Below are 23,273 nucleotides of genomic sequence, written 5' to 3' on the forward strand. Positions count from 1 at the left end.
AGGCGCTGCGGGCGGAGAGCGCGGCCTCGGCCCCCGGGCAGCGGAAGGCCCTTTCGCGGAGGTGAGGCGCCGCCCGAAGGGGCCCCGCCCGCCGGGGCCGCGGGGGACCCGGCCTCGCTCCCACTGCCCGGCCCCTGCCCTCAGCCTTCCCCCCCGCTCTTTAGTAGCGCTCCGTGGCCAGGCGTGGCGTAGCTTAACTCCCGTCGCGGAAAGAACCGTCCGCTGGTTGCTCTGAGCAAAGCCCCCGGCGGAGCCGCTCCCTTCCCCCTCGCCTGTGCGTCGGGAGAAGGAGCAGACGGTTCCCTGTACCCCTCTCCCTTTTCCTCCTAACTGTACAGATCTCTTCCCTGCCCCTTCTCGCCCATCCCTCTTCCAGGCAGGAGCAGCGGGGTAGCTGCCTTGCCCGTCCTCGGGGGCTGAGGTAGTTTTAAGTGGGAACGTGCACATCGCAGGTAATAATCAGCTAAGCTGCCGTTTGGGGTCGCGTTGGTGTTTGTCAAGCTGCATGCAGACGGAGCTGGGTGAGGGTCTGAGTATCTAAATTTACACGTTTCGGTAAGCACGCGTGATTTGGGTCGCCCGTCTATCGGAATTTTAAGAAAACGCTATTTATCTGTCTTGCTGTCAATGCAGATGTATGCAGCTGAAGAAATTGGTGGATGAGAATACAAATGCTCTTCATAATTTGAAAAAAGTAAGTAAGGGGACAGATTTGTTAACGGTTTTCTCCAAAATGCATCACGGTGAGTGTTTAGAGAACGCCAGCCTCCTTTGATTTTAGATGCCTCGCGAGCAATGCCTAGCGCTGCACAACCCCCAGCTGGGATCTCTGGGATCCATTTATATTATTCAAAAGCACATTTTTAATGCTTTATTGTGTACAAGTTCTGCACTTGAAGTCTTTATCAACCCGGTGCATTATAAAATGTTTATCAACCCGATGCATTGTACTGGAAGCGGAGAATGCAGATTTGAAATTCGACACGAAATTTCATCTTGGCAGAGTACAAGGGCAAGAACGATGTCACTAAACAGGGAGTGACAGCAGCCCAGGAAGGCGAAAGCTTGTAAAACGTGTCTGGAAAACTAACTTTGCAGGGGAACTTTAACTTTGATTCTTTGAGCAATTTGTTGTGGTGTTCTTTCTCAGGCTGATGAGCCTGCGCCTGTGGGGAATTACGATCAGAGGAAAGAAGAAGAAGAAAAGCTATTGCTAAAGCTCTCTCAGCAGCTGCAGAAACTTGTTCTTGTCTTGGATCAGGATAATGGGACTATGAATTACGCGGTGTAAGTAGCTTAAACAAATAAATACAATCTGCACTTTAACAGAATTGTACAGGTACGATTGGAAAGGACCCTGAAAAATTGTTAGCTCATTCCCTTTATGATCTTAACATATAGTTAAAAAAGAAGTGCTGAAGAGCCAGCTCTTATGGGGCTTGTTTTCTTGATGCAGTCAAGAACGACTCGCTGGAATTTTCTGAGGGCGTTGGTTAATGGCTGAAATATAACGTGGCTGTTGAGAGGAGAGGATGCAATGTGGTCTGGACGCTTCGGGAGGAAACACCATTGGGATTTTGGAGTTCTTTCAGATCAGGACAGAGAGTAAAACACAGGAATGAAAATTCTGTATCTGGATAACGTCCTTGCGGAGAAGCCCATATTGCAAGGCTTTACAGCAATTTCAAGAAGTTTTGTTAAAATAATAATTAAAAAAAGTTTGATTTATTTTGGGCAGGGGTGAGGAACGTCAGAAGGATCCTCAAACAGAAGATGAAAATGGAGAAGAGGACGAGAGTGACGATGAAGAAAGTAGCGAGGAGGAAGACAGTGAAGAAACAGATGATGAAGACGAGGATAAATTGTTGGATGATCCAAATGTTAAAGAATGTATTGCAGTTGGAAACTTTAATGCACAGCAGGAAGGGGATCTCACATTTACGGTAAATATGTCTCTGTAAAAAGTTTCTTGGCGTGTCGGTACTGCAGATCATTCTGTATTAAGCAATAACTATAATTAAATCCTATGGTTCTGGGATTCAGCCAGTTCCTTGCGGGATTCAGGGAGAAATGGCTTTTCCCGGTGTGCATTTGGCTTGGTGGAGTCCAGTGTCCTTTTGCCACCTTCTGTAGCGGCAGGGTCTGTCGCGGCGGTCTCTGATCTCTGTTGTGGGAAAAAATAAGTTTTTGTGGGTGTTTTTTTTTTTTTTAATTGTGCCTGGAGCCGTTTTGAAATATTTGGTTGTCTTTTGTCTCTGTCTCTCCTTCTAATGGCAAAGAAAGGTGAGGTCCTGCTTATACGTGACAAGAAGGCGGATGGCTGGTGGGTAGCTGAAAACTCGAAAGGGGAGAGAGGCCTCGTTCCTAGAACCTATCTTGCGGTTAGTGTGCTGCAACCTCCTTCTGTTCTAGTCTCACCTCTGTTGTTTTATATATATCAATGATAATATAGCTGCATAAAATTTGATCATCATGCTTACATGGGGGGACACAGCGGTGTCTTGCCAGTTCCTTGGAAATAACAGCATGTTTGTATACACGTGTATGGAGATAGCTAGCAAAAGCAGCGGTTTTGTGCCTTGTGAAGATGTGACGTATAAGCGCAGAGAAGTTTCTTGAATGTGAAAGTCATCATCTTTGTCACTCAAGGTCAACTCCGAAGACTCCAAGCTGCTATGGACTAATTCAGGAGTTTTTTTGTTTTTTTTTTTTTTTTAATTGTGCCTGGAGCCGTTTTGAAATATTTGGTTGTCTTTTGTCTCTGTCTCTCCTTCTAATGGCAAAGAAAGGTGAGGTCCTGCTTATACGTGACAAGAAGGCGGATGGCTGGTGGGTAGCTGAAAACTCGAAAGGGGAGAGAGGCCTCGTTCCTAGAACCTATCTTGCGGTTAGTGTGCTGCAACCTCCTTCTGTTCTAGTCTCACCTCTGTTGTTTTATATATATCAATGATAATATAGCTGCATAAAATTTGATCATCATGCTTACATGGGGGGACACAGCGGTGTCTTGCCAGTTCCTTGGAAATAACAGCATGTTTGTATACACGTGTATGGAGATAGCTAGCAAAAGCAGCGGTTTTGTGCCTTGTGAAGATGTGACGTATAAGCGCAGAGAAGTTTCTTGAATGTGAAAGTCATCATCTTTGTCACTCAAGGTCAACTCCGAAGACTCCAAGCTGCTATGGACTAATTCAGGCTTTTCATAATTTATATGAAATGTGAGTCCATGTAAATGTTGGAGTATTTTGTAATTTGACACGGAAGAACCTTTTCAAAAATAGATTTTAAAGTTTTGTAACTTTTGAATTTTCCTTTTTAGAGTGGCTTACACATGTTAGTTTATGTACTTGTGCACATATATCCGGTGTACAATTGTGGTGCACATTTAACTGTGGGTACAGTTTGGATTGAGTGAGTCCTGCTAGTCCAACCTTTACCCCGTGGAACAGAGCTTTTCACAAGGTAACTGAAGAGCACGCAGAGTAGCTAACGTTTTACTTCGTGATGCTGATGTATTTCTCTTTTTAAAGAATCCGCTTTGCAAATGCATTCTCTTGCTTACTTGTAGGAATACTCCAATCCCTTGCTGTGACCGCAGAGCTAAGGGCAGTGTTCTGCAGTTACAGTGCTGTGGAGCGATAGGTCATTACAGACAGAAGATCTCCTCTTCTAAACTATTAACACGTGCTATGGTTGGAGAAAGCATTTCTAAGAACAGAACTGTGAAGAAATCACGTGCTTTCCCTTTTTGAATCTGAATTACAGGTCCATAACGACGATGTCGACAGCCAAGAGCAAAGTGAAGAACACATAGAAGTGGTGGATGAAACAGCAGATGGAACTGAAATTAAAAAAAGGTAAGTGGATGATGCGAAAGCAAGTAAGTATAAAATTATTCTTCCTCCTCCTTAAATCTGGCAGTACATTTCTTACAGTGAGAATACCTCGGAAGGGTATCTGGTTCTTTGTGACTGCATTTTCCTTTTCAGTACAGCAGACACTTGCTTTTTTTTGAGCTTGCAGACGCACTTTTACTTGAGTGGGTTTGTTTGGGAGTTTTGCTTTGGTTTGCCTTTCCCCCCCCCCTCCCCTCATAAAATCGAAGAATGACTGGGTCATGTATCAAATTACGTTCCAGCTCATGAGATAGTCTAGCAATTAGTCTTAGTAGCTGGAAATGTATCATTATTAGTATCTCAGATAGATATGGTTATTAAGCTGCTGGTATGTGAAGACAAACCTGTATTTAGTGTTTAATTTTTTGTCCACAGGAGGATGATATATTATAAAAAATGCATTGTTTTTCTTCCAGAACAGATTCTCACTGGAGTGCTGTAAGAAGAGCTATCACAGAGGTAGGTGCATCTCTTACATAGCAACTTCATCTACCATAATGTTAATTATTTTGTAGACGAGGTTTGCCTTTTACCAAACGCTGTTTCTCATAGTACAGGACAGTGTTTTAATTAACATCTCTAGCTTGTTTTTTTGTAGTAAGAAATTCTAAGGTTCTCTAATGCTTTAGAAATAGGCTGCAGCCCAGTCCATGTGCCTGAATGACGATGCAAATGAGATGTCTTTCGCTGTTTTGCCAGAGTAGTGCCACACCGTTTCTTTCAAGGGTGTGATTTTGTTCTGGAACTGGCTGCTCTGCTGCTGCTTTGAAATGGAAGGGGGATTTAACAAACTGGGAGCCCAGCTGGGTTGACGCACGAAACAGAGTAAAAGTAGTTCCTGGAGATGGGCCAAACTAGCTTCAGATGAGAAGAGGTGACTGATGCCCCAGGTCTCTGATACTGGTTGTGCGAGAGTTCTAAATTAGGTTAGACTTAGATGTTAAATAGCAGGAATACTACTCTCTGTTTGTTTGTTTGTTTTTCAATAGAATGACACAGTGGAGGTATTGGCAACCATAGGAGCAGTTCCCGCAGGATTCCGCCAATCCACGCTTTCCCAGCTCTTAGAAGAAGGTAAGGTTTCCTCATAATAACTGCAGTGCAGGGTTCTCAAGTCTCTGTGGTGAGTTTCTTATCCTGGCTACTAGCCTATTGGGCTAAAATCAGTACTGCTTAATTATAATTGGTAATCTGTACAGGCTATGTTTGACCCGTCAAATAATGTATAAAAGGCGTTTCTTTCTTCTTCAATTAAGTTTTAATGTATCTGTGTGAAATCCTGGCCACACGGAGGCAATGACAAATTTCCTAATGGTTTCAAAGATTTTTCCTCTTTGGAAGATACTTCCTGTTGACATTGCAGAAAATGATGATTTTTTTAATCTTCCCTTTTTCTCGGAGATCTTTTGGAGTTTCTTCACCGAGTATATGACACATCTCCTATTTTCTTAGTCTTTTTTTTAAAAACTCTTAAGTCAATGGCTCTTTTTGTTAATTAAATTACTGTGCTTCTGGAATGAGATACTGAAGAACACTTGCAAATAGTAAAAGTACCCTTTTTAAAGGGTGCTTGTAGAAGATAGCTCCATAGTTTTGTTTGGACCAGTCAAATATTCAAATGGACTTTAGCCACATCTGAATTTTGGGTGGTGTTCGTTTTGTGACAATAAAGATGATAAAAAAATTTAAGAATTTTTTAAAATTACTCTCGTCGTAGGCAATCAGTTTCGAGCAAGTTACTTTTTGCAGCCTGAACTTACTCCATCACAGCTGGCTTTCAAAGACTTGGTGTGGAACTCTGACAAAAATACTGTGAGTATTACAGTATATGCTGTATTACAGCTATGCTGCTTTTGGTTTGAGAGAAATGACAGGATCTGTAGATGTGAACTGCTAGCAATATTTCGTATCGGTGGGTAAATATTGCTGTGAAACAGATGATAGATTTCGATGTCAATCCAGGCTCCTTAGGCGGTAGATGTTATCACATCCTACTCTCTAACAGGCAAAAAATCAGTACAAATTGTCATGTTGGGTATCTTTTAAGAGTCACGTTTCACCTTAAGTTTGTGTGTTCCTTCCCTGTCTGGGGTGAAGCAGATCTGCATGGGTGACTAGTCTCAATTTTTAAACTATAAACTTCTGCTAGGCCCTGTGAAATCACCAATTTCATTTGTCGTCTTTCATTTTGGCTAATGATTATGTCTTGATTCGCACCATTTTAGAATATTTCTGTCTTCTCAAACTTTGATAGGACCTTCTGTCTGTCACACTAAAATATTTGTAGCAGTCTCCTTGGAAGAGAACTAAAGGCTTATGAAGAAATGTTGTTGCTGCTGCTAATACTACACAAGCTTTGTGATTAGAAGAATCCAGTCTAGTGAACGCTACACTCTGTCATCTCAGTAAATAAAAAGAAACTGACACCACGTTCAGGAGGAGCCTGTAGATTTAATCCTTCTTCTGTTGTCTGTATTTCAGATCTATCCTAGACCAACTCGAGTATCCCTGATTGTAACTTTATGTAGCTGTAAAATGATTCCTCTCCCAGGAGTCAGTATACAGGTTCTCAGTAGACATGTTCGACTCTGTCTATTCGACGGCAACCGGGTAAGTTGTTTGGCTATCAAAAAAAGTCTTGAGGTGTGGATCTTTCAGGATCTTTCACGCTCTGGTCCCTCTGGAAGCCACCTCCTCCAGTTGTCTCACTCAGAGAGAGAGAGAGACAGACAGACAGACAGACACTCTCTCTCTCTGCCTCCCAAGCTCTTAACTTACTCTCCGATTAGTCTGGCTTGATAGTTGCCTGCGATCACACACTGCCACACATACCCTCGCTCCCTCCAGTTGCAATCACCACAGACATGTAGGCCCCCAGTGACTTGTGGTCTGGCTAGTTGCTGGCACCTAGACGTCCACACACACATGCATTCAGAACAGAGAGCCCATTCACCCAGAAAAATAGTTATAAATGGAGTTTAATGAAAATACAGGACAGACAGATCAGGCACCGGGCATGGCCAGACATGTGTACTTATCCCTCTACTTTCCCACCCGTGTGACTCCACAGAGCACCATGATCCCTCCCTTTTTCTGCCTTTGGCTCATCTCCTGTGCAGTCCCAAAATGCTCTTCCCCTGCATGCCGCAGTGCAACTCCTTTCGGTCTGTAAGGTGATCCAGAGAGCCGCTCCTTTTGACTCATCGTGATGGGCATCACACCCGGCCCCTGGGCAGCCCTGGGAGGGGCTGGGGCGAGAGCTCCATTCCTCTGAGTCCATGATTTTGGTTCCCCCACCTGCCATTGTGCCTCTTTGCTCCTTTGTGTTTGTGGAGATGAGCCTTTTCTGGGCCGATCTCTCTCCTGTGACGGGCCTGGGAATAGCTGGGTCAGGGTTGTATTCAGATTTCCCCACCTGCAGTTGTTCCTCTGTGCTCCTTTGTGTGTGTGTGTAGAGCAGCTTTTTGTAACAGAATCTAACGCTGACAATCCGGCGGTTTTCTTCCTGCTGCACTGAACAGTCTTGGGAACAAACGGACTATTACTGGTGTATGTCAAGCAAGGATGGTTGGAAAGTGCTCTGTGGCTTCAGAGGAAACTTCCTCTGTAGTCCTTTAAGCTGAAACCATCTGATAAAGTTGAAGAGAAAGCGTAATTTTATCTTTGTTGTGTGCAGTGTTGGATTAATCTGGGATAATACTGCATTTTCTTAAAGCTGCGTTGCTTTCCAGAAAAACTTGTCTTAGCTTTTTTCGCCACTATCATGCTTTAGGTGCTGAGCAACATTCACACAGTGAGAGCTACATGGCAACCTAAAAATCCTCAAACGTGGACCTTTTCTCCGAGGGTAGGTATCTCACTCAGGGAGTGACATAGCCAGTAACTATCTATTTACAGCTGCTTATTTAGTGACGTCTATTACTTCTGGTATTGATGTTGAAATAAAACGTACTGCAACCAAAATGAACGTGCAGAAAAGGCAAGACTTGCTGAAGTGCATGAATGCAAACTAAACTAAGTGTTTTAGCAAAAACACTTTGGAGAGAAGAGTTGGGGGGAAGGAGAAGTAGCGGGAGGGACTGGTGATCTAGCCAGTGGCACTGGTTAACTTTGAATTGCTGTCAGGTGCGCACTACGCGGTGTTCACGGAGAAGGGAAGACATTAGCCACTTTGCATGTGAGCTTTTGCTTTGATTTCATTAAAGAAAGAGCGCGTGCTTTGTCCCATGTTTCAGGTGCCGTGCAGGGCCACGCTCACGGCAGTAGTGTTGTCATGTTTTACCCCAGTTGTCGCTGTGTTCTTGGAGGGAATTAAGTGCTTTTTGACATCTAAAGTTCTTTAATAGCTTGTCATCACACACCTCAGTAACGTAGCTGTGTTTCATGGCAAGATAAAGAATAAGGGGAGCAAGGTTTCAACTGAAATTGGTTCTCTACTCATCATTTTCTTTTATATGCAATGGGATTGGGTCTGAGATCTTATGTGAATGAGTGATGTGTTCGATGGCCTTTAAAAAGCAGAGGGTTTTTTTTAATAGGTACATTCACTTCGCTTTTTTCCCCCCCCCTCCTCTCTCTGTATTAGGTAACGGGCATTTTACCCAGCTTGCTGGACGGTGACTGTTTCATCAGGTCCAACTCTCTGTCTTCAGACATTGGTATATTATTTGAACTTGGCATCACTTATATTCGCAACGTAAGTGTGTAAAGTTGCAGCATAAATCATTCCAAGCACAGGTTTATAAAGTGAACCAGCTGTCCCATATTCGACGTTAAGCTGCAGTGTCCCAGCAGCGAACTGTGAGATCCAAATGGAAATTTAGCTGAACTTTTCCTAGCTTACTGTAAGATTGTCTTCCTTTTGGCTTCTGGGAGGGAGGAGAGAGATGTTGGGTTTTGGAACTTTTAGTTCTAGTTAATATTTAGAGAATAAAAGACTTTCTGACTAGTGGACATGAATGTACCTTTACTTACACTGAAATAATTTCTGTTAGTCTGCCAAAGATCTCATGTAATGTGATCGCAAAGGACCAGCTCTCTCTCTGCTCCTGCATTGTTTCTCTGTCTTTGTGATTTGTTTCAGACTACTGTGCTATATAGTTTGGAAGCTAAAATTTTAACTGTTTAAATAGTACGGACACTGGTTTCTAGCTGCAATTGATAGAGATATATCCTATCCATCTAGGATATGCTTCTGAAAAGTACAACGGGTAGTGACACAATAGATGGTAAAGCCCATAAGAACTACCATAAATAGAAGGCGGATGCCTCCTTCTTATGCAGGAGCATAAGAAACACTAATATTTGGAGGATACGGTGCCTTTTTGGAACAGGTCACCGTTCTGAAAGATCTCAGCCACTTTGTCTACAAGACTGACTCAACCCTTGCTGCCTTTTTCTGAACACTTACGTTTTCATTGTGGTTGCAGTCTTCCTCAGGTGAATCTTGGTAATCAAGTAAATCATGGGTGAAAGATGAAAAGTGGGGTAACCACAACGGTTAGCAAGCAGGGTATTGAACGGTGGGCAACAGAATTCTGAAAAGATGGATAGAGAAGTCGCACAGGGGAGTATTGCCGTATTTTCTCTTTCACTAACACCTGTATGAACTTAGGGTGCAAGAGCGCAGTGCCTGTGGAGGTGCGGAGGAGAGACACGCTGATAGCGTGGTGGGGATGCAGAACTGTTGTGCAGGGAGATAAGTAGAGTGTACGTCTGTAGGGAACTGGACTATAGAAGTCCTGGTGATAAACAGCCTGTTGGTAAGTGATGGTCCAGAGAGACCTAATGGAGCATAATGGCCCTCCTCATGTGAACTGGAGTAGTCAAGATGATGCAAAGTAAGTTGTCTGCTTCTGTTTACAGAGTAAGTTTAAATGAAGGCTGGAGTGTTTCCAAGTTCCTACCTGTTATTAGTGCTTTTGGGGTCTGGAAACGGATGGGCTGGCACTCAGGATCAGCTCCCTTTCCCAGGCACAGTCTCTGGTACTCTGAATAAAGCCTTCTGATGCACAGGGTGACTGCCTTGGAAACTGTTGACTCTGGAATTAGATGGGTAAATCCTCTGGGTGTCTTTTTTCCCCTCCTTCTTTCTGTCCTGCATTCTTTAGAGTATCAGTGCAAGTTTGGGGGTTTTTACCTTAGTATCTGTGCATTTCTTCTTTTTCGGGAGCTTGATGTGCTTAGGTTTCCCTTCAATGTGTATTTCTTGGCTTTATAAATCCTTGTCTCCTAAATATGTTCATGGATGATCACCTTCAGCATAACTGTATGTGCTCTTTGGTTAAACGTCTTCAAGCACCTGTGAATGTGACATAGTATTTGCTTACCACAAATCAGGGTCTTTTACCATTTTTATGTGATTATTCTAAATAATTGTTTGTGGTTCAGTTATTCGTTCTGGTTTAGCTGCTCAAGTTATTTACGTTTCTCTTTCTTTCTAGTCAACAGGTGATAGAGGAGAGCTAAGCTGTGGCTGGGCATTTCTGAAGCTTTTTACTTCTAATGGAATGCCTGTTCCTTCCAAGTAAGCTTACTATGTTTTCCTTCTCTCTCTGCTTCTTTCTGTATTTATATATGTTATGTATATACATCTGTTTTAGGCTAGGAGTAAAGTTCATATTTCATACTCGCACACTGACGGGGGCAGGTGTAATCCAGACTAATGTGCAGGTTGTACTGGGTCTGTCAGTGAGAACGCTGGCCCTCCTTCCACACCAGTGTATGTTCTACTAAGTTTGTGTGAGAAAAGTGCTCCCTGGACCCAACGTTCAGGTTTGAAATGTTGCAAGTTAGTATGTGTTTAAAAATATTCTTCAGTGGAATTTTAAAACAATGGAAATATCTGAGTTAATAGGGGGTTACTTAGAGTTCTGTTTATATAAAATAGAATCATTACCTAAATTGAAGGTGACAATGTCGTTTTTGATTCTGGCTCTTCTTTATGCGCACTTTGCTGTATGTCCCTTTCCCATGTAAAAACTAGGAGATTGGTTTCTAAGACTTGGAAGCAGGTAAGAGTTGTTGTGAATGAATCTCTTACCATTCACTTGGAGAGTATGAATAAGCTTATATTTTGCAGCTGATTTATGATTAGTTGATGGGTCCAACAATCTTAAAGAATAATAAATGTACATGTTTCTATTTTATTAAATTAAAAAAATAAAATGTACATGTTTCTATTTTATTAAATGTAGGAAAGCTTTCTGTTCATTTACAGAAATGATTCATTGTAGATCAGACTTGCAATACTTGGTTTTTACCAAATATATATATATATAGAGAGAGAGATAGATATATGTGTATTCCAAATATATTTGGATTACAGGGGAAAAAAAACCCAACATGGGAGACTTCTGCTGGTCTGTAAGTCTCTAAATCTCTTCTAAATCTGCTCTCTTCTGTTGTTGTTCTATTCTATTAAGTAGATGGTATCTAGAGAGTGAAATTGCATGATTGCTTCAACACTGACTTACTCTTGACAGAACTAGGATTACATTATTCTTCAACATTTTAAATCTTCCATAACTAAAATTTGATACTTAAGTGATGACTCCTCAAAAACATTTTAGTGAAACAATTGCTAAATTTCATGTAAGAGAAATGTTGGGGTCACGTGGAAGAGAATAGTGTTGCTAATTTCTTTTAAAATAATTAACTAGTTTCCCAATGTAATACAAGTTTCAAATTTATCATTTGAGGTTTGGTTACTTAGTATTTTATATGAAATGACTATACATAATTACTAGTCATAACCTCAAGCACCGTGTCAGTTTTTGTTTGAGATAGCAAGTTTCTTTCTTTCTCAGAGAGTGGTTGTGAGAACACATATCCTTACATCTTTTTCTTTTAACTATGCTGCTCTTCTTTCACAGGATGTATGAGCTGCTATTAAACGGTGGCACTCCCTATGAGAGGGGCGTTGAGGTCGACCCATCGATATCAAGAAGAGGTGTGGTTTCTCATGAACATTATAGCAATGAAACGATACAACAAATGCTATACCTATTTTACAACGTGCAGTGCTCAGCTGGGGCTCTCGTTAGTGTGCAGTCACTGCAGCCTGGTTGTCTTTTGCGTGTTCTCCTTTTGCGTGAGAGAGAGTTGATCGCTGGGGCTGGTGGGATTCAGAACTATCTGCCAGTGCTAATGTTTCTGTAATTTCCAGTGTCTGCAGGTTGAGGATTATTTCTGATAAATGTATTCAATAATTTCTTTAACTGCACTTAACGCGTCTTGGCTACGGGGTGATGGTACAAGGCTAGCAGTTACACTGGTCTAAAGAGTTCCCAAGCCAGGCTGTTCAAGTCACATATCATCAATCCCGTATCACTTATGCACAAGTTCCACATGTGCATAAATATGCCTCAGAACATCTGTACGGGTTCTTCCCTGCGGGGTTGAATAAAGCTTCACTGAGAGGTGGTTCAGACGAAGGACCGCTTGTGTTTTAAACAAGGGCGGCCATGGCTCTCCTCTGGAAGCTGTGGTAACGCCCATTTGCCAGTGACACATGCTGCAAGCTATAGAAGGCCTTTACCTTTTTGGTTTGGACACTTCCTCCACGTTACTCCACGCATATTATGAATCCCCCATCCTAGAGAGAGGCAATAGCTTATGTTAGACGACACGTTGATATGTTGGTATGTTTTTAGTTCCTCCTGGTTTTTAGACCATCCTTAAACCATTACAGCTTTAGCAAAACATCTCTTGCCAAATTTAAATGTCCATTCTTGTAACGTAATTCTTAATGTTCTTTCAAAATGACGGATTTCACATCGGGTATTTATTTCTTAAGCAGGCAGTGGTGTCTTTCATCAGTTTATAACACTCAAGAAACAGCCTGTGCTTGTAGTGAAACTGAGGTCATTAAGTGCGCAGTCAAAAGACATCCTGAAGTAAGTATTTGTGTGTGCTGCCATAAAATGAAAAAGTATTTCAGATGGCCTAGAATGGTTCCACAGATCTAAAGCGTTCCCCTGCCCTGGAACACTGGCTATGGAAAACTCTGAGGGTCACGTCACCTGCATGTTGTACTCGATCTCTGTTTGACACCTAGAGCTATTTTGTTGAAAACAAACAAAAAGTCCTCAAGTTTAGATAAGATCGAAAACTGCAACAGCAAGAGTCTGGCTGTTACAGCTGCATCAATGTGCACCTTCAAAAGTTGTGACAGAGTCAGGGAGATGCCAATATGAGCTAATAATAATCTCCGTGAAACCGTGACTGCTCTCAAGTTGTGGTGAACAATGCTTTGTAGGAGCAGTTTTGAATAAAAATCTCAACTGCACGTTCTTTATTTTCCCAATAGCTTGCTACCAGAAACGTTAATTGGCAGTATGTGCTACATCCACCTCTTGATATTTTATCGACAAATACTTGGTGATGCGCTCCTGAAAGACAGAATAAGCACGCAAAGCACAGGTAAGAATTGCTGTTGTGGAGAAGAACTCGGTAACGGAGAGCGTGTTGGAGAAAGGTCGGGTTCCTAAAGAGAATGACTCTCTCCAGAGTCTCCGTTTTGTAAGAGAAAGCAGGGGTCTGCAGGAGGAACTCTCACTGATACAGGGTACTTGTAGAATTTTGTTTCCTGGTAGTGCTGGCATTGACCGACCATCTCACCAGGTTAGGAAGTCGTGCTCCCTGTGTAGAGGATTTCAGTGCTTTAACTTTCAGTCTGCAGGTGGTGTGGGGACAAATAGAAAGCTGTTGTCCCTGTTGATAAAAGAGAACAGCCTCTTGCTGTGAATACCACCACTGGGGGTGTTTGCGTTTCAAACTAGTAATATTTCAACTCGCAGCTAATGTGTTGCCCTGTTTGACATCAGTTCACATAACAGAATGCAAACCCCACAGGAATAGTTTTGTTTTCTATGAAGTACGAATGAAGTGCTTTCAGTGAAATTCTCATTTTAAAAAAAAAAGCGTATGCGGATAGGTAAAGGGTTATTTCTGAATAAGTAAGTAAATAAAGGTAAAGGGTTATTTAGAAGAGAAATGTTTCCTTTTCACCACCCATGCAACAAGAGATTAGACATGCACACAGGTTTACTCATTCATTTCTAGTCTACGCGTGTTCTCGTGAATTACAGAAGAGATTAGGCAGATGTTTTTGTCATTAATGCTGTCATCCTCTTTTTTTTTTTTAATTATTATTTACTTATTGGCTAATGCAGCAGGGAGAGACAGAAGTGGAAGAGTTCTGGTTTTAGAACTCGGTGTCTTGCTCTGATTTTGCAACTCTTTATCTTATTCCTTCCACATCTTTCCTTCAACAGAACCATAATAGTTTAGTCTTCTCCATTTTAAAATGAATTTGAAATATGGAAAAATTACACTTCTTAACTGTACTACAGGTGAATCTATATTGGTACTGCGAAGTGATTTTCTTTTGTTTTCTCCTGTCTCTTCTCCAGACTGAATTATGTATCATCTGTTCCCATGGCAAATAAATCTGCTTGTGCACTTACTAACGTTTTTAACTCACGATCTTTAGCCATACTTAGGCATCTGAATTACAGGTTCATCTTTCAAAGGTGCTCAGAACTTAACTCCCTGCCTCATTTTCTTCAACTTTAATATACATTGAGTATACCAATTTCAGTATCTGAAAGTCAGACCATTTAATAAATTAATGCTTTATTTGATAAACTTACCACAGAGAAACTGAAAATGCTTAGTTTTTAAGGGCCAGTTGAGAACTGCCATACTTACTTGATTTGATCTTTGTAATGTAGGGCGATAGATCAGGCTGATGACCTCTCCTGGAGTTAAAATTGCATCCATTTGGATTCAGACTGCACTTGAAATGGTTTAAAGGCTTTACCCCAGCATTTCAGAAGTTGTTCTGGTAGCCATTTTCTACTTTTTTCTGGTGTAACAAAAGAAGATTTCTCTTATTTCAAAATCAACTATCACTTTAGAAATAGGCAACTTAAAATGTCTTATATTTCACAAAAGCAATCAGTTCTGGCTTGTTTCTGTGAAAAGTTTTGTTACTAGTAAATGGTTAGCGTTTACTAAACTTCCCATCAACTTCAACATGAAGAACAACAGTGTACATTGAATATTTAAAATCACAAGAGAAAGAAAACACTTGAACCAAAATTCCTCTATATGTCCGCAATCTCATTAACTAAAATAATGACAAGACCCCTGCGCCACCGGGGTTTGAGATTTGCTGTGCTTTGTAACAGAGAGCTTCCATTCCTGCCTGTCACGGGGAGGCCGCTCTGCCCTGCCTGATTTTCATACAGCCGGCCTCTTCAGCTCAGGAGACCCAGCTATTACGCGGTAGCTAACCTGAAAGGCACGCAGGATACCTATGCCGCTTGATGACGTGCCCCATTTGGTAAATTTACTATGCCACTTGTTACCCGGTTGTCTTAAAACCGCACACAACGCAAGCCAGATTAAGGTAGAATGAAGGTGTGTTTATTCATAACATCCAAATCAGGCAGCACAATTTCAGATGTTTATAAAAAAGACAGGTGCAGAAATGAGGAAAAACACCTCAAGCTACCCCTAGGTTAAATCTGTAACGTCTCTTGCTTGCTGGCTTCTCCCAATAAACCAGCAATCATGTTTTGTGTGTGTCTCAGCCACGGAGAGTTTGCTACAGTCAGAGAATGCAGTTGTTAGAGCACTTTTCTACTTTCCCTGCTGCTCTGGAGTACTATTACAGCTAATTTTCCCTTTGAAATAATCTGAGGGGAGGGGATATGTTGAATACCTTGATGTGTTGATACCTTGAAAACCATCCTCTTTCTTCCTTAGCCTTGAACATGTTTGTTTTCTGTTTCAGAATTAATCTGTAATCCTATTTTAGCAACTTTCCCTCAACTCGTGGATCAGCCAGACCTGATGGATGCACTTCGGGTATGTTATCTACGTAGCATTCAATTACATCTGATGTGTCAGGATTTCCAGATAGTTTGCAAAATTTGAGCTTTTTTATCCTGTGAAAAGATAAATGGAAAAGCCAAACAGCAGAAAAGTTATAATCGTTTCAAGCGCAGATCTCTTGTGTCTTAGTGCCTTCAAAACTGCAAGAGAACGCTTGAGTACATGCAGAAGGGATGCAAAGACATAACTGGGCTAGTTTGAGCACTGCCAGCCATGTAGCCGCAGCAAGAGAGTGCGCAGGTGGATGAGCTGTCTGAATGTTTGTCTGGCTTCTAGGACAGTGCTGATTTCACGATAGGTAGGAGGTGACTTGGCTTCTGACGGGCAGGACAGTGCTCACCGTATTTACCCTGCAGTCCCTCGCAGGTGTCCTAGTACCAGACAACAGCAGCTGAGTTACTTCTGCCTGAAGGACACTACTGTTAGACGTTGTCAGCCTTTGGGGTTAGGCTGTATTTCTCCATGCTTGTAGGGTGGGGGGGGGAATAAATCAACCTTGGTTTGATTTTTCTGAAAAGTGGATCCCCTGTGTTTCATTTATATAGCTCTGATAATTTCAAATCTCCAAATCCTCGCATCTGTAGAAGTTGGTGGAATGGCTGTTTGCTTAAATCAACTCAGCTGGCACAAGGGAGGAATGGGGAGTGTGAGGAAAGTGGGACTGCAACAGGAGCTTAAACTACTGCGGGACTGCAGCGAGAGAGATTTTTGCAGCTAAAAATGGAATTGCTTTAGATCTCCACAATCTCAGTCTGATTTTACCTTTCATTTCATTTCATTTTAGAGTGCTTGGGCAGACAGAGAAAGAACGTTGAAGAGATCTGAGAAGGTAATAAATTACAGGTTTTTCTCTGACATATATTCAGTCTAATTCGGACTAGAAGCTTTCTGTCAGCGTTCCTGCTAGTTAACTTTTCCTCTCACTATACGTTTATGTAGAAAATGTAGATACACTAAATGCAGTTCTTAACATTTCTGACCCATATTTATAACAGTAAACTAGGAGAAGAAGGAATATGAAATTAACTTGTAACTTCTCATCTCAGTGTTTGTATGTGGTTGTTAGCGGGGAAGCTATTACAGGTTCATACCCAAAGCGTGGCTCCCTTTCACGATGTGCTTCCAATACTTGACTGGTAAAAGCTTTCCACTGGTACAAAAGGGGCCGTGCATGTCCACAAAATAATCTCTCCTCCTCCAACCTCCGGGCTCCAGTCCTCCCGCCGTCTGCCTGGAAAAAGGCCCCCAAATTCTGCGAATCTCCCTACCTCAGACAGTTGTAGCCTCCCATTTTGGTGTGTAGACAGCTGGAGAAGAACTGAATTGGCCATGTCACCAGGCTTACCCGTACCTTGCCCTACCTCCTATCCTCTGGACAAAGAGAAGCTGTAGGTAACTGAATGAGAAAGGCTTTGGCTCTTCATCCAAGACACTTCACTTGGGAGCAGCAGCAGGCTATTTCATTCATTGTGCGTGCTGCTGAATAGATACACAAGGAGATCTCCCCATTTATGCAAACAAAACAAAATGCTGTTGAGTTAGAATCGCTTTTTCAAGGCCATTCATCCAAAATGAAAGCTGATCTGCTCAAAGAATTAGTAACTCCTCGGTATCCCAGAACCATCCAGTTTTACCTGATTTGTCATGTGCCACTCCCATGGTAGGATTGCTGCCTGGCCAATTCTTACTCCTTCTTGCATGGTTATATGATGCTTAGCTGCTAAATCTCCTGCTGAGGCGTGAACTGTTCAACGCCAGTCACAGCGCTCACATTTCTGGAAGAGTCTCGGTGGTCAGTGAGTTTTCCAGGAGGCAGAGCTCCGTGTGTGTCCTTCTTGCATGAAGGGGTTTTTCTAGTGTGCGTGTGGAAAATGAGGCACACAAATCTTGTCTAGTTAGAGTGGTCGCGATCTTTCGGTGTTTGATAACTGACCAGGCTGATTCTTAGTCTCTGGGGTTTGCAAACTGGTCTTTACAGGGGAGGGTACAATACTCGCCACACACAGAATGTCCTGTCAAAGTGTGAAATAACAGTACTTAGCAGGAGGTAAGGTCGCACTGTAAGAGCCATGCGCTGCGAGGAGCGTGGGATTGTTGCAACTCTCCATCTAGGGCAGTAGAGAAACGAGTGGAGTTTCGGCTTCCAAGGCGGGGAGGATGTGGCACTTCCCCGGCGGCCATGGCAGTCTCAGTCTGTACCTGCAGAGGCTGTTGTCACACACTGGTGTTTTTAGGCAGAAATACAAATACCCCGTGAGCAAAGGGCTCTCGGTGACTGTTGTACAGGTTGCTGTTTTGTGGTAACGCTGGCAGGGTCTGGCTGCATATCGCTGCTCTTTGTCGTTTTTGGAAAAGTAGGTGGGTCGGAGAAGAGATTTGTCGATCTATAGTTTATGTAGCGTAGTTCTTGGTGGTGAGTTTGAGGCTCATCTGAGCTAACTGATGTTTGTTTAGGAAGGTCAAATCTCTTCTTGTTGTTATCGTGGGAACCGGGGGTTAGTTGAATGTTTTCTTGTCTTTTTTTTTTTCCCCCCTATGTACAATACTTCTGTAGAAGTGCTTGGCAACACTGTTGGCGTATTTGCACTGAAGTATTTTCAAATACTCTTCTCTGCAGAGAGATCAAGAATTTCTGAAGTCTCTGTTTGTCCTGGTGTACCACGACTCTGTCTTCCCTCTCCTCCAGTCCACCTTCCTCCCCGACTACAAGTGGGCTGAGGAAGAGTCGGAAGCATCTCGCTGGAAGGTGATTGCTGACTTTTTGGAAAAGAGCCGAGAGAATGATGGTGCGCTTCAGTATCTGCTGTCGTCAGAGAACACTCACAAAGCCTTTGATATCGCAGAGCTGTCTTACGATTTCTTAGGAGAAACGAGGAAAAACAATCCTGGTGTATGAATGGATTATAGAAGAACAATTCAGGCTATATAACAATGGAGTAACAATATAAATAAATTCTTACCAAAGAGAAACTGTGTACTATCTGAATTGTAATGAATATTTTAACACATTTAACACTAACATTTTGAGAGACTAAAATTATTTTACCAGTTGAACTAATGGAAATTATATTTTAAATTTTTGACTTTGCAATGTTAGACAAGGCTGTGGTTGTCTGTTGCTACACGTACCTGTTGTAGCCACATCAGGTGTCGTATTTTGCCTAAGCGGAGCAAATGCTGAGGCAGCGCTTTTCTCCTCTCATGCAGCTTCCAATTAATTTCCAGTTTTGTTTTAATCAGGACGAACAAAAGACTCTTTGTCACACTACCCCAGCAGAGTGGTAACAGGCAAGGAAAATAGCAATGATCTTTAAGAATGGTGCTGAGCAAGGTCAGCCAGGTTCGGAAAGAAAATCATTTCTTGTCCAATCAGTGGCCAGCAGGTTGCTCCGTATTTAGACTGTTTTACTGTTTTTCTTTCCCACTCAGGAAAGGGTTGGGTTATTCACAGGAATGTGCTTGACCCACCTAATACAACTGGAAGCTGGTGAGAATTCAGGGCATGCTGTGTTTCCCCGGCGCATGGCCACGCCATACGGTAGCTCCCTCTGTGCTGACTTTCTAGGGCAGGCTAATGAGCTGCGGGGTATTCCTCAGGTGGACCAGGACGTTAAAGGCTTCTTTTCCCTGAGCAGTTTGTAACCACAGGCCGTATGTGCTGCCCGCTCCCAGCGGGAAGCTATTAATCCCATTTCTCTGTTGTGCTGGAGTCTCTGGATGCTTTCTGCACGGTGACAGCTACGTTGCCACCGTGTCCGACGAGGTAGGCGGGCACCGAGTCACACGTGGATTTAAGTCCGAGCCAGGCACTAGTTTTGTCTGGTGTGAAATGTTTTAAAGTAAGATCTTTCAAAGACCACGGCACGCTGCATGGAGCCCAAAGCCAGCTCCCACTGACAGCATTTGTAAACTGGAGCCTCCAGAAATGCCACAAAGCACTTGCCCCCGGCCTAGGAGGGGCTTGGACAATAAGAAACACCATGGATTTGTTGCTCTGTATTGCGCAAGCGCTCGGCATAGAAGCCAAATTCCTAGGGCATCACTTGGCTCTCCTAACAGAGGAATACGATATCTTACCAGGATATCGTCCTCCTCCTGCTGCAGAGTATTGCCTGAGTTAGAGAGGACAGAATGACTTCACTAGGCCACAAGGCAGAGATGCCACCTTCACCAGTTATCGGTGAGTTATGGCGTGAGGCAGAGTCCTCTGGGGAAAAAACAGTGTGTACTTGTCGAATCCAAAGCGCATCTGCCAGGAGGTAGAAATCAAAGCTGTCCCGGTAGCTGTCCTTCAGACCTTTCTGGGCATTTAGGAGCACGCGGGCAAACCCTCCTGTCTTTTATCAGTGTGTTGAGTTACCTGTAAAAAATGTTTGGCTGCAAGTTTTCAAAGGCTGGACGTGCCCGGTGGGTGTGGGGGAGTCTGACGTGAACACAGAGCAGAAACCTGAACAGAAAAGGGAGGAGGCAACAAAAGCAAAAACATTTCAGGCTTGAAAGTATGCCAAGGACAAAAACTGATTGCAGGAAACGTTTCTCCCCCGGCGTGGTGTAGGATTTTTTTCCTTTCCCCTCTCATTAAAGACCTTGAATTGATTGTGTGCCGGTGGTGGGGCCGGGGTCCCGCTGCTCTCCCGTCCCAGTGCTGGCAGCAGGGTGTGTGAAGTCAGCCGCAATAACCGGAGGGCTCCTGAGGTCTCCTTCAGCCGGAGGAAGCAGCGTGGTGCCAGCCTGGGCTGGTTTCTGTGATTACGTCCCTGCGGGTGTGTCGGTTAAAACCCTGCACGGGAGCGGCACGGCGCAGACAAATGTGAGCGGAGCTGAGCCGGAGCGGTCGTGGCATCAGCTGGAAGAGATGGCCTCGGTGTGTGGCCCTGCGGCCTCCAGTCAGCCTGCCTTGCCCTCCGGACCCGCCGTCTTCAAGACCATCCCCTATGCGTTCATGCTACCGGAGATAGTGAGTATGCCGAGCTTTGCGGCGTTACAGCACCCCACTAATGGCTCTAGCGAACCTAAAAATCAGGGGGCAGCCCCCAAAACGATCCTGAAGACAGCATTAATGGGAAATAATGTCTTTTAGCTTATACTGAATGCACAAAGGTGGTCTTTGTGATGTGTTTTTTTTGGAACAGTTTGAAGACAAGATATGTTCCAGCTCCATCCCAGAGCCCGTGCGGGGGTCACCGGCTGCCCTGGGGCTGGGAGAGGCTGAAGAGCTGCCGGTGCCTCCGGAGCAGAAGCAGCTCTAGTTATCGCACAGAAATTGCTTGAAAATCAAGGGAGTTTCATTCTCTGTATTAAGTCTTTCCAAGGGCTTGAAGGCAGTTGGGTGTCTTGTAACGTGACATTCCATGAATCTTTCAATGGCTTCTGGGTCCAGAGGGCATCTGGTGGGACTGGCCGAGATAACCGCTGGTGTACTTTGACACGTGACACAGTGCTGGCGACGCGCACCACCCACGCTCCACGGGCGCAATCGCTGTGGCTGGGCTTTGCCGTGAGCTGCCCGTGCCGACGAGCTCAGCTCCCCGCTGCAAATCTGAGGGAGTTTCATCCACCGAAACTGAAGCAGCACAGGGTGGCGTGAGCTTATCCAGATAACCCCGTGTGCTATTTGTGCATGGTAAATATTTTAGGTGGATCCAGAGCGAGGGACTCACTCTGGGCTGGTGTGTGGAGTCAGGAGGAGACTTCCTCGTGCCACGATTTCAAGCCCAGGAGATTAACAAGCGGGCAGGGCTAGGGCGATGCGGCCGTTCACCTTTCCCAGATAAAAGCACATTTTCTGGCTTCTCCACCAAAGTCCCTGGGGTGAGATGTTTCCTTGCGTCAAACATGGCAGCAAACCTTTCCCTTTTGTAAGACACTTTTTGAAGTATTTCCCAAGAGCGTTCAGGGAATCTTGTGCCAGCTTGCAGTGCTGCTGTCTTGCCGGGATGCTCCGGGAGGCTGGTCCGCGCTGCCCAAAGACACAGGGCTTCCCACAGCTGCTGGGGCCAGCCCAGGAGGGAGGTGAGGAGGGACTCGGGGAGGAGAAGGGGCTTTCCCCATCCCACACTCATTGGAGGTGCCTGTGTTTGTCCCCGGCAGCTCTGCGGGACCTGGGTGTGGATCCTTGTTGCTGCTACCTCCGTCTCCTTCCCGCTGCTGCAGGGATGGGTGATGTACGTGTCCCTCAGCTCCTGCCTCATCTCCCTGCTGCTCCTCTTAAGCTACCTCTTGGGCTTTCACAAAAACAGCGAGAACTGGAAAGTGCTGGTAAGAAGGGGCTGGGACACCGGCAGATGTTGGCAGCAGCAGTGTGGGTGCAAGACCACCGTGGCTGGCGATGGGTTAGCTGGCCAGCTGCCGGCCCTTCTGCAAACCGCCAGCCCTTTTTCTTCCTTTTGCCTTGACTGGAAATGCCGAGCGAAGCTGTGCTATGCCATGGGTGCTGCCTGGGCACAGGGGAGGGTTCGGCACGGTTACGAGGGTTTGGTCCCAGCCCCTGTCTGGGTGTGTCCGTCCCGTTCGAGCACTCGCATGTGCAGAGGATGGACCTCGTCCTCAGGGTGAATCAGAGGAGGACAGTCCCGGGCAGGCTTTGATCCTCGCCGCTCCCTTGTTTTGCAGGACAGTTTGTACCACGGCGCCACAGCCATTCTGTACTTGAGCGCTGCTGTCTTGCAAGCCAACGCGACCATCAGATCTGAGTTAAGCCCCAACTCGCCGCTTTACTACCAGCTCAACAGCGCCGCATCGGTGAGTCAGTCCAGAAAACCCCAGGCAGGCCGGAGCACCTGCAGTTCCCCTTGGGGAGATGCAAGAGCAAATACTGAAGCCACAGCAGAGCCATCCCAAGCCCAGCAGTGTCACACTGATCAGAGCTTCAGCTGTGTCGTGCAGCCAGCGTGGGCTTCTTAGGGTCCAGCAGCTCATGGACAGCCTTGCGTGGCTGCCTCCTGGGAAATGTGGGGGGCTTTGCCTCTTCTTTGAGGCTGGAGAGAGGTCTAGGCAGGGAGGTTTCCCCAGGTCGAGAGCACCGAAAGGAGATGGGGTTAGACTCTCCCAGCTGACCCCAGCTTTTGCTCTTCTTCCTCTCGTGCAGTTCTTCGCCTTCATCACGACCTTCCTGTACATCCTCCACGCCTTCAGCATCTACTACCAGTGAAGCCCAGCAGCGCCGGCTTCGCCTCTGCAGGACGAGGGCTTTCCCAGCGCGAGGGATGCAGCTGTCTTCCACCAAGGTGTCCCTGCCCCGGCCCTGTCACCCACCCTGTGGGGACAGCGGTTGCTTTTTCACTTCATTGAAGAAGGGATTTTTGTACCGTGGTGTCGTGTCGGTGTGCTTGTGGGGACATTTTGTGCCTTGCCCGTGGGCTACGCAGGGGGAGGGACTGGGTGCAGGCTCCAAGCCAGCCTCCCACTCTGACGTTCCGCCAAATATAGATGACCAGGGAAAGGAAAAAAAAAAAAAGAAAAATCACTGTTCCT

At 44.6% G+C, this 23,273-nt stretch overlaps 2 protein-coding genes and 1 pseudogene across 2 annotated transcripts; all 3 read left to right on the forward strand.

The window, feature by feature from the left end:
- Positions 1-8: 8 nt before the first annotated feature.
- On the forward strand, positions 9-20,954 carry NPHP1 (nephrocystin 1). Its single transcript, XM_019474436.1, has 19 exons — positions 9-61; positions 634-694; positions 1,151-1,287; positions 1,739-1,943; positions 2,280-2,381; positions 3,766-3,857; positions 4,313-4,355; positions 4,886-4,970; positions 5,614-5,708; positions 6,378-6,506; positions 7,669-7,743; positions 8,482-8,592; positions 10,340-10,422; positions 11,771-11,847; positions 12,694-12,793; positions 13,207-13,319; positions 15,700-15,773; positions 16,585-16,629; positions 18,418-20,954. Exons 2-19 carry the CDS (start codon positions 638-640, stop codon positions 18,694-18,696), a joined length of 1,902 nt encoding a protein of 633 aa, XP_019329981.1. The 5' UTR covers positions 9-61; positions 634-637; the 3' UTR covers positions 18,697-20,954.
- LOC109279729 lies at positions 16,675-18,435 on the forward strand (annotated as a pseudogene).
- MALL (mal, T-cell differentiation protein like) lies at positions 20,649-23,237 on the forward strand. The gene is made up of 4 exons (XM_009288436.2): positions 20,649-20,757; positions 21,891-22,058; positions 22,413-22,541; positions 22,888-23,237. Exons 1-4 carry the CDS (start codon positions 20,656-20,658, stop codon positions 22,948-22,950), a joined length of 462 nt encoding a protein of 153 aa, XP_009286711.1. The 5' UTR covers positions 20,649-20,655; the 3' UTR covers positions 22,951-23,237.
- Positions 23,238-23,273: the final 36 nt, after the last annotated feature.

The sequence above is a fragment of the Aptenodytes forsteri genome, unplaced genomic scaffold (genome assembly GCF_000699145.1).
Source record: "Aptenodytes forsteri isolate BGI_AS27 unplaced genomic scaffold, ASM69914v1 Scaffold185, whole genome shotgun sequence".
Lineage (NCBI taxonomy): Eukaryota > Metazoa > Chordata > Aves > Sphenisciformes > Spheniscidae > Aptenodytes > Aptenodytes forsteri.

Bases quoted from the DNA above. Each gene is read 5' to 3' on its own strand.
- NPHP1 (XM_019474436.1), top strand. From the start codon at position 638: ATGCAGCTGAAGAAATTGGTGGATGAGAATACAAATGCTCTTCATAAT. The intron at 4,971-5,613 runs GTAAGGTTTCCT...CTCTCGTCGTAG, and splicing joins TTCCCAGCTCTTAGAAGAAG to GCAATCAGTTTCGAGCAAGT. The intron at 12,794-13,206 runs GTAAGTATTTGT...TTTTCCCAATAG, and splicing joins CAGTCAAAAGACATCCTGAA to CTTGCTACCAGAAACGTTAA.
- MALL (XM_009288436.2), top strand. From the start codon at position 20,656: ATGGCCTCGGTGTGTGGCCCTGCGGCCTCCAGTCAGCCTGCCTTGCCC. The intron at 20,758-21,890 runs GTGAGTATGCCG...TGTCCCCGGCAG, and splicing joins CGTTCATGCTACCGGAGATA to CTCTGCGGGACCTGGGTGTG. The intron at 22,542-22,887 runs GTGAGTCAGTCC...CCTCTCGTGCAG, and splicing joins AGCTCAACAGCGCCGCATCG to TTCTTCGCCTTCATCACGAC.